At 42.3% G+C, this 10,322-nt stretch overlaps 1 protein-coding gene across 1 annotated transcript in view; it reads right to left on the bottom strand.

Annotated features, from left to right (window-relative positions):
- Positions 1 to 777: 777 nt before the first annotated feature.
- RAD9A (RAD9 checkpoint clamp component A) overlaps positions 778 to 10,322 on the bottom strand; it is a 32,947-nt gene continuing 23,402 nt past the window's right edge. Inside the window, exons 10-11 of the mRNA XM_018567700.1 lie at positions 6,395 to 6,614; positions 778 to 916 (exon numbers count right to left, since the gene is read on the bottom strand). Of these exons, the coding sequence (XP_018423202.1) occupies positions 833 to 916; positions 6,395 to 6,614 (304 nt within the window). The 3' untranslated portion in view covers positions 778 to 832. The remainder of the gene's footprint in view (positions 917 to 6,394; positions 6,615 to 10,322) is intronic.

The raw sequence follows: 10,322 nt of genomic DNA, 5'->3' as shown, positions 1-10,322 counted from the left end.
ATCAACAGTTTCTATATTGTTCAGGGATTTTTGGTATCTGTGAGAGTTCCCAACTCCTCCCACCTGCTGTAAAGACAGGTTCAGTACAATTTGTAACTTAAAATACAATATCAAGAGCACACTAGGAAAAATGACACAAAAAGGTGGGCTAGAACAGAGCCGCAATCTTTATAAGGGAGATGCTGCATCTGGTACCTAGCAGGTGAGTGCAGCAGACTGAGAACCCTTTTGGGGGGACAACTAAAAAAAAAAAAAAAAAAACATTTTTGTAAACGTATCTCAAAGTCATATATTAGCTGTTCTTTTATTTGTTATGGTCTTTATACTGCAATTAAACAATATGCACTTGACAGTGGACAAAGACATAATGACCAGGCAGCTTATCATACAAAAGACGGTCATGTTTGTGGCTTCTCATAGTAATATCCACTTTCTATAAAACTGTAAGGTCTAGCTGTAGACTCTCCTTCTTCCAGCCATGTTTGTGTTGCGTCCTATTGCTTTTAGAAACACACACCTCTGTCTGCAGTTTTAACATTACACATTATGAGCACTTGCATTTTATAATGAAAAGGAGCTGTCACTGATTTTTAATTTTTTTTTGCAATACAGCAAAATTTCAATAAATATTTTTAATGTAAATAAAATGTGTTCCTCCATAGGGTGCATAGGGTAGATGCCTCACATCCTTCCCAGGACATTGTTGAGCACGAGAAAGATTCTTCATGACCATTTTAAAATAAAGACCTGGTCTAGTACAAGAGCATAAACTTTATGCTGCAGATGAAATTCAAGAAAGAAAGTTCACTTCTGAAATCTTGTCTCCACAACATCATCCATCACTGTCTTCAGCCAGAACTTCTTGGGCTGTCTGGCCAGAGCTTTGAAGGACAGACCCAAAAAACAGAGACCTGAACTGAATAATGAAGAGAAAAAAAAAGAAAGCATTATATAGCTTTGTGTAATATTATTATTATTATTATTATACAGGATTGATAAAGTGCCAACAGTTACAAAGTATTTGAGGTTGAGTAAAGACACAGGTCCATCAAGTTCAACCTTTGTGTGTATGCATGTGTGATGGTGTATGTGTGTACACAAGTCCATGTGTGATCTTGTTTTGAAGAGTACCTGTACCTGTACAGTTTACGCAGCACTTAGGATAGCAAATTGCCAAACCCAAAATTTCAAAAAGTGTGAGAAGATACCATGAGGTCATCTTACCATACCTATATTTCTATTTTAAATGCACATCTGCCTTTATTGTTATCACAGAGATCGTATCATGTGATAATTAACAGTGTCCCTCAACTTTAATTTACATCGCTTTTGTTTCTCATCTTCAAACACAAGGTGTGACCTTAGATAAGAACATAACCTTCCTGTGGTTTACTGCATTACATTAGAACTGTAACTTTAGTATACAAGGAAACACAGTTACAACATGATCAGGGGGTGTGGAAATGTAAGTAAAAAAAAAAAAAAAAAAAACAAACAATCTACTTGTCCCAATACAAAAAACAAATAGTTTTAATCAAAACCGTATTTAACCATGATAAATAGCGCTTCTCATTGGGTCAGCGTAGTCACCTGACCACCGAGCGTAGAGCTGCAACAATTATTCGATTAAAATCGACGATGGAAAACGTTGTCAACGTTTTCCATCGTCGATTCGTCGGCTAAAATTCAAAAGTTCCTGCTTGCCGCTGCATGCCGCTCACGCCACGCCCACATCGGTAAACCTGCTCATGCGACGCCGCTTACGCCATGCCCACCACACACGCTGAGGACATGCGTCTGGCCCTCTCCTCCTAATGAGCTTCCCAACTTGGCGCTTCCCGACCAACAACGCCGCTGCTGCCCGCCGACAACACCGTCATTCAAGGTAAGTCGAGATCGGCCGGTAGCTTTTTAATGTTCCCTGTTTTTTTTTTTAAGCGGCACACTGCAGAACATTAGCAGCTATAGAGGAACACCAAATCCCAGCAATAATACATTAAAACAACATGTTTAATGTATTATTGCTGGGATTTGTTGTTCCTCTATAGCTGCTGGTGTTCAGCAGTGTGCCGGTGTATTATACATTGGTATTCTGTAGAGCTGCAACAATTAGATTAAGTCGATTAAAATTGACGATGGAAAACGTCAGCGTTTTCCATCGTCGATTCGTCGGCTAAAATTTATATTTCCCACTCACGCCCGCCTGTTCGCGGCTCCATACACGAGTTACGCTATGCACGCAGCGCCCACGCCGCGTACCCAACCACCGCACAAGCTGGACACACGCCCGCACAGCACTCTGCCGCCGCTTTCCACCGCGCCAAGCTTGCTCCCCTGATGGACTACAATCTCAACAGAAACTAGTAATCCATCACTGGAGCCTTTTTTTTTTTATCTGATTAATCAAACTTAATAGTCGGCAAACTAATCGATTATGAAAATAAATCGTTAGCTGCAGCCCTAAATGAGTGCTCGAAATTCAAAATGCATAGCACAGGGCTGCGCTAGACAGCAGTATGTGGTACACATAATACACCCGTACTGGCAGAGGGAAAGAATTATTCACTAAAGAGTAAGTATAGTGGGGGTTTGGGAGACAGGTCCAGATTTGAGCGGGTAATTCCATCTTCCCAAATTACCTGGGAAAGTGAGCTTACCCTTTAATGCACATTGTGGCTGGCTACACAGGCACACAGTGGAATGGCGGCAGCACTCAACACACACACAATGTCCTACACGTGCGTTTGTTTGCATGCAGATGGTGGGGGAGGCAGGGTTGGTTTTAAATTTTCCCACTTAATTTTATTCCCATCACACAGGGGCTTACAAGCCCCTATGTGATAGTTTGGAGGTGACAGGTTCTCTTTATGGAACTTGCCCTCCAACACAGATCTTCTGTGCAGTTTCTGACAGTTGAGACCGGTGGCTGTGATTACAGCACTCTGGTCTCACTGATCACACAGAGCAGAGCGGAGAACAGTAAGGATTAGTTCACACCATAGGCAGTGCGTTCTGGCTGCGATTCTGCCCGGAACGCTCTGCATCGCAGCAAGCTCACTTTTTGGCCAGGCTGGAGGGGGCGTGGCAGGCCATGGAAGTGAATGGCACCGTAGCCACACCCTCGGGCTGCAATGCAATTGCCCCCTCGGGAATCGCACTTCAATGGCCTGTCCCACCAGACCCCTCCTGCCTGGCAAAAAAGTGAGCTCATTTGCCATGGTCCCGGGTTCTCCAGAAGGATCGCTGCTCATTTTATACACTTGTACCAAATGAGCGGCAGCTACCCGATCTACATTTAGCGCTGCTAGCCCGCAGTCACAGCCGTCAGACCATACGAACTCCACATCCTGATGATGTAAACATATCGCACTGATAACTTAGGAACTCCAGGCAATTATAAAACTATAACACTTGACCACCCATAAATCAAAGCAACTAAATGCCCATTCCAACTATACTCAAGCATTGGGACTGCCTGGCAGGTCATTGAACAAGAATGCCTGGAAGAAGTTTCTTGTTCACATGAATGGAGAGTGTAGGGAGTGGAGATGAGTGCTGTTTCGCACAATAGTGTTCAGAATAGGTTTTCTAACCTGGAAAATTCTAACCTGGCAATGCCAAAAAAGTTAAGACACTGTGTAAAATCTACATAAAACAGAATGCAATGATTTGCAAATCTTATACCCCATATTTTATTCACAATAGAAAACATATCTAATGTTTAAACAGAGAAAATTTACCATTTTCAGTAAAAAAAAATAAGGCAATTTTGAAATTGAGATGCACTGTTGCCATCAAAGTTGGGACAGGAACATGTTTACCATCCCCTCTTTTAACAACACTCTTTAAACAGTTGCTGGAGTTTTGGGAGAGAAATATTGTCCCATTCTTGGCCGATACAGAAATTTAACTGCTCAACAGTCCTGGGTCTTTGTCGTATTTTTCATTTCAAGATGCTCCAAATACAGTAAACTCTGTTATCCGGAAATTCAACTAACCAGAATTCTCATCTAACCAGAAAAAAAAAATGTTTAGATCTTCCATTAGCCCCTTCAGGTGGCCATTTTGAAGGTAAAGGCCCATACAACAGTAGGTATAAGAGAAGCTGGAGGGAGAAGAGCAGTGGATGAGGCAGCGAGCAGGCTGCTCTCCAATTTGTCAGTACAGCCTTTGCCTGACCTGTGCCCAGAACAATCCAGTAGTGACTGTCCCTTTGAGACACTCCCCTAAGCCTGAGTTCCCCGTGTGTGTGTTTTAACATGCACTCAACCTTTGGATAATATATTCTTCCATCCCAGACCCTTCTTCTGTTGCAGGTACTCAGTGTCTAAAACCTAGAGACCTATAAGTTCCACTGACGACCGAGACAGCAGTCAAGCTTAAAGGGAATTTTGGTCGAATACATACTAGTCATTGTAAAAATACTAGGCATATCAATATATACACTGAGTGGCCAGATTATTATGACCACCCCATCAGTACTTCGTTGGGCCATGAGATGAATCCACGAGATGACTTCGTTGGGCCGCCTCGTGATGCGAGGAATCTGACCCTGCACTGTGGCCCTTCTGTTGTCTTGTACCAGTCTTGCCACTCTCCGTTCTGCCCTAACAGCGAAATTATAGCTAATTTGCCTACAAACGTCAGGTGGTCAAAATGAACTGGCTACTCAGTGTATATATGGGCATCATTTGTGTATATGAGGGATGCAAATGTTTGTACAAATGAAAGTGTGGGAAAGAAGTAGGCGGCACCCATAATGTAAAATGGTCAATTAGAAAGAAGTGAAATAATAACCCTTTTTATCCAAATGCTAAAATTGTACGCAAAAAGCAATAATGCGAGTACAGTGATAGGTGTCCTTACACTTACACACAGGTTTGATCCCAATCATAGTATTTTCCTCTAGTCTCAATTAAACCCAAATCCAAGGTGAATTTAATATTACAGAGGAAAATAATAAAATAGTAAGCCTGAAGGTGGCACATCACACATTTGCTCCCCAAGTCTGCCTGAATTTTTATGCTCCCCTGAAGATAGTATAAGCTGCCTAATTGTAATCTTTGCCCTTCATTTAAGTGGATCCTTTACAACTTTATATGTGGTCATCAAACTTATGCTTAGCTCCCTACTAAAATAACTGGATTGAGATGGTTAGGAGAAGATTTGTTTAGTGGAATTTTGGATGTTTAAAAAAAGGTATGCATCTTAATCTTTATAGCATTCTTGCTTGTTTTATTTCCTTACTTTGCAGTTAAACTTGTCATGTGCCTGTTATTTTGAGTATGCAAGTCAAAGAGCCTACATGACTCCACTCCCATCTTACTGAAATAACACCCACCTATGGACTTTTAAGAGACTCTTTTCCAAGGGAACAGAACTTCTGCTGGTACAAGAAAATCAGGAAAGCCCCAGTTGAGGACATGCCAGACGTTTCTTTAATATGGAAGTACCTTGGATATATGCAAAACGATAAATAAAAAAAAGTTTTCAAAGGGTTAATACTTACCTGCGTCTCTGCCGCGCGCTCCCTTCTGAACATCTTTAAATTTTTCGGGTGGCAGCAAAGGATCTTGGGGCGGGCGCATGCGCCGTTCAGATGTTCGGCCAGGAGATGAGGAGAGACACAAGGCAAGTATATGGAGCAGCGTGCACCCGCACAGACTCCGTGGGACATGAGAGAAGAAGAGGACAGAGGAGCCAGCGCTGGATCGGAGACCCACAACAGCGCTGGAGGTACAGCTGAAAACTACACTAAAGAAGATGATTGGATTAAGAGGCATGATTTAGGGTAAGTCCCTACACTAACATTGGGGAGAGGGGGGAAAAAATAGCCTTTAATGTCACTAACAATTAACCTTTGAATATAGAGTGGATACACAATTTGGTGTGACTCTTTATTCCCAAGTACTTGTCTAAGGCTGGTAGCACGATCGAATCCCGGAGAACTCTAAGGAAAAAAAAAATATATAATATCCTTACCTTTCCCCAATTTCCTCCTGCAGCGCCTAGGCAAGGGTGACGTCACCTTGCTTCCAGTTAGAGAATCCTGAGTAGGCCAAATCTTGTGAGAAGACAACTCTGCACTCGTCTTCTGAGATTTGGGCTACTGAGAATTCCCAGGGATCTTGTCAGCAGGAGGATGACGTCATCCCCTGTACCACAGAAGCTGGAGAAAGGAGAATATAATATCCCACTGTACTGTCCCCACAGGTATTTGTATGCAGCCTTTGAGCGAGGGGAGAAGGAGAGCCATGAATAGGTGGAAGGTCTGCTTTAATATTGGCAAGATACAAGGATACTTTGTACATAATGACAGTTAACATACAAAAAGTGACCATTAACTACAACAAAGTTCCAACACCTTAGTATGTACAATGAAATGTTATTTTACCTTTTTGTTTGGGGGTGTTCCAGGAACCTCCCTTTCTGCCTCATCTTCACATCCTGAAGATACAGCTTGCTCTTCCTGGGCGAGAATTGGGAGTGGCCGACTGCTAAAGGTTGGACTATGTGGAGGGGAGGATGTTTCTGCCAGGGTAGTTTCCATGGCAATCATGTAGTCCAGGTCATCACCCAGAAAATCATCATCATCATTATCAGGCAAGGCAGCTCTGAAAAGATATTGCAACATGGTCAATTTACATAGTAGACCTCCTACAGAAAATAATTTTTTTTTAAAGTCCACCCAAAACTAACTTTGTAATGATAATTCAAGAATCACTGCGCTAGGTGTGAAAACTAAATAACTAAATAATTAGTTCGACCAGCCGCAACTATGTGTGTGGGTGAACTTATTATATCGCAAGTGAGTTGCGCTCGGTCTCGACAAATAAATAAAATAAAATATGTGCACTCTATAGGACGTGAAGAAGTTACTAAGTTCAGATTCTACTGTGAAAAAATTATAGATCTCGGTAGTCACTACCTCGGTAATAATTGTGCAATACAACAATCAGGTGTGGGAAAAGGGTTACTCACTTGCGATATAATAACTTTGTAATGAGCCTCTGAGAAATTTTCCATGAAAAATTGTCTTCGCTTCAATTTACACAATCACACTTTACCTTGGCGGTCTGATTATGCAGTATTTTTGCATGCCAAAGCGGTACATTTAAAAAAATAATATAAATAAAAAATAAATGGTCCAGTAAATGGGAATTCTGGGGGCGTTGCCTGATCCGTGCTCTATTGACTGTGATACTGATCCGTACCACAGTCAATAGAGCACCAAGTTCGCACATTACTGAGCTCGGTCGCAGAATCGTCACTGTCGTCACTTTGTGTCTGATGACGAATTTCCGCACGAACAGCTATCGCTCCATTCTGCAAGTGATTCAAAATCACTATCGCTTTTGACCTAAAGGGACGCTTTTTGGATGCCATGGACGTTCACAAGTTTCCAGGCAGAAAAAACAGTGAAAGTGCAGGCAGGGCACTGGACAAAGCTCTATGGACAAAACTGAAGTGAAATGATTTGATACAGTAATGTAAATCATAGCAGATTACATTGTATTGTGTGTATATTGCATGTTTTCACTTTTGAATTTCCCGCCGGCTCCGCCCCCCGCTGTGACGCAGAAAACGAAACTGAAAGTCGTATGCCGGCGCCGGCTACACTCGGGAATATAACGCCGGCTACACTCGGGAATCGTATGCCGGCAGAACCGCAGGAATGTTTTTAAAAATTTTTTTTATTAATCCTTGCAGTCTGGCTACCCCCGCATTGCATGGGTAAACTGCTCCTTTGTGTCTAGGTTAAAAAATAAACAAAACAAAGATAAACTTACCCAAAACTCCAAGCTGGTTTCTTAGACTGGTCCCTGGAATGTCTCTCCCCCTCCTCTGCAGTGGTCTAAGGTTAAGTAAATCATCAAGTCTATACACTGTGCATAGACATGAGGACACTGGGGAACATTCCAATGCGCAACAGAGGAGGGGACAGGCAGGAGGAACCGCCATGACAGCTGGCCAGCTCGGAGCTTTGGGTGAGTATATGTTTGTTACTCTAACACCTAGACACATTTATAAAAAAATCCTGGAGTTCTTCTTTAAAACAAATCAACTTGGATAAGGTTATCTGTGAGCTTTAATGTTACAACTCATACTTGCTGTAAGATCCTCAACTTGTCCATTGAGGGACACAGAAGTCATATACTGTGTTGTTATACTGCTGCCTACAGGAGGATTGCACATGGGCAAACAAAAAACTAAAAAAAAAAGTCTGTAGGCCAGCCTGGGGAAACCCCTCCTCCCCAGCATGCTTGAGTTTGTAGCAAGCAATACTGAAGCATGATCATAAAACACAGAGGGTGGGTCCTGTCTCTCTCAATGAACTCCAAATAAAAGGATTTTATGATGTGTACAAAAATCCTATTTTCTTCCCTGTCCATTAAGAGACAAAGAAAGGAATATACTGTTGAGACTTCAAATACAGTGCAAATAAGTGGTGGGTAACAGCAAATAAGCTGGGCAGACTGCACGCAGCGGGACTTTGATGAGGAAGAGCCTATAACCAGAGGGAAACATTTTTCCAGATTACAGACATCAGTGCCTTCAGAGGACATAAAGAAAATGTTTCTGGAACCGTTAGGAGAATGTGAACTGGGGCAACCCATTATGGCATACAGACATGTTGCGACCGCGTGCTGGTGATGCGCAACTAAGCTCAGGTTATGAGGCAAGACCTCAGGTACTAACAAAACCCAGACAGCTGTTAGCCAATCAGGGTCAGATGCCCAGAGGTGACCAACCTCACTGTAAACGGGCAGTACTTCAACGCTAAATGGTGGGAAAGAGCAGAGCATGCATGAAACTCCAACCAGTGCATGCTATCAGCACTCAGTCCTTCAGCATTACCCCCTTCCACTGTAAAACCAGCAATTCAAAAGGCGCTTAGCAAATAATGAAAGGTCTTGCAGCTCAGGCTGACTCACAGAGTGAGTTTTCAGAGACAGGACAAGTGCAGAGGAACTGGAAAGCACTCTGTGGCTAACATGTTACCAGAACAGAGTCTGGAAAGCACCCAATGCAGAACCTAATGCCAGAAAGTCATACATTTAAATACATAACTCTACCCCTTTGTAAAACACTGATTCAGTTTCATCTTGAATATGCAGTTCAGTTTTTGTCATCAATGCACAAGAATGTCGTCTGTGAAAAAGGAGTTCAGAGAAGGGCAACACACGCAAGTGTGTGGTCTAATTTTTAAGAGTACCTGTACTCCTGTATGTTGTGGTCTCTGAGGAGGGTATCTAAATGCTTTTTGAATTATTCAATATTCTTTGTCGATACCACTTCTTGTGGCAGCGAGTTCCAGATTTTAACCGCTCTAACTAAAAAAAAAACCCTACGCCCCTTGTGGTTAAATCTTTTCTCCAACAGTTTTAGGTGGTGGCCTCTAGTCCTTGTTACAGAGTTTATAGTAAAAAGTTTATTGCAGATGTTGCCATTATCACTAAACATTTTGTACATCAAAATCATGTCCCCCCTTAATCTCCTCACTTCCAGCATGAACAAGTCTAAATTTAATAGCCTCGTCTCATAGCTTAGGTCCTCCAGCCCCTTAATTAGTTTAGTTGCCCGTTTCTGGACTCGCTCCAGCTCAAGGACATTCTTTCTGTGGATTGGTGCCCAAAACTGGACCGCATACTCCAGATGAGGCCGAACCAGCGATCTATAAAGTGTCAAAATGATTGCCTTGTCTCTACAGTACATTCCCTTTTTAATACAAAGACAGTACTCTGCTTGCTTTGTTTGTCGCAGCCTGGCATTGCAAGCTATTGGTTGATTACTCAATCTGTGGTCTACTATGACCCCCAGATCTTTTTTCCATTTCTGACTTCCCTAGTGGAGTGCCCATTAATAAGTATTCCCCTTGGCTGTTTTTGACCTCAAAATGCATTCCATTTTTCAACATTTAACCTCATCTATGTAGTTGCCCACTCCGCTATTTTTTCCAGGTCCCTCTGCAATGCTATAGTGTCTAAGTCCGTGTCTATGACTTTCCCAATTTTAGTATCTGCAAACACGAAAACATGGCTATTAACACCTACCCCATTAACAAACAGGTTAAACAGTATTGGGCCTAGCACAGAACCCTGAGGCACGCCACTCTCAACCATAGACCAATCTGAAAAAGAGCCATTTATCAATACTCTTTGGACTCAGTCCTGTAGCCAGTTCTCTATCCATATACACACCATTTCATCTATGCCCATAGACTTAAGCTTGTGTACTAAGCGTTTATGTGGTACCGTGTCAAAAGCTTTGGCAAAATCCAGATATACTACATCCACCGGCCTCCCACCATCCAGATCTCT

Source organism: Nanorana parkeri, unplaced genomic scaffold (assembly GCF_000935625.1).
Source record: "Nanorana parkeri isolate BGI_ZX_2015 unplaced genomic scaffold, ASM93562v1 scaffold1084, whole genome shotgun sequence".
NCBI classification, from domain to species: Eukaryota; Metazoa; Chordata; class Amphibia; order Anura; family Dicroglossidae; genus Nanorana; species Nanorana parkeri.
The sequence above is the reverse complement of the archived record's forward strand: the minus strand, read 5'-3'. Positions and strand labels throughout refer to the sequence as shown.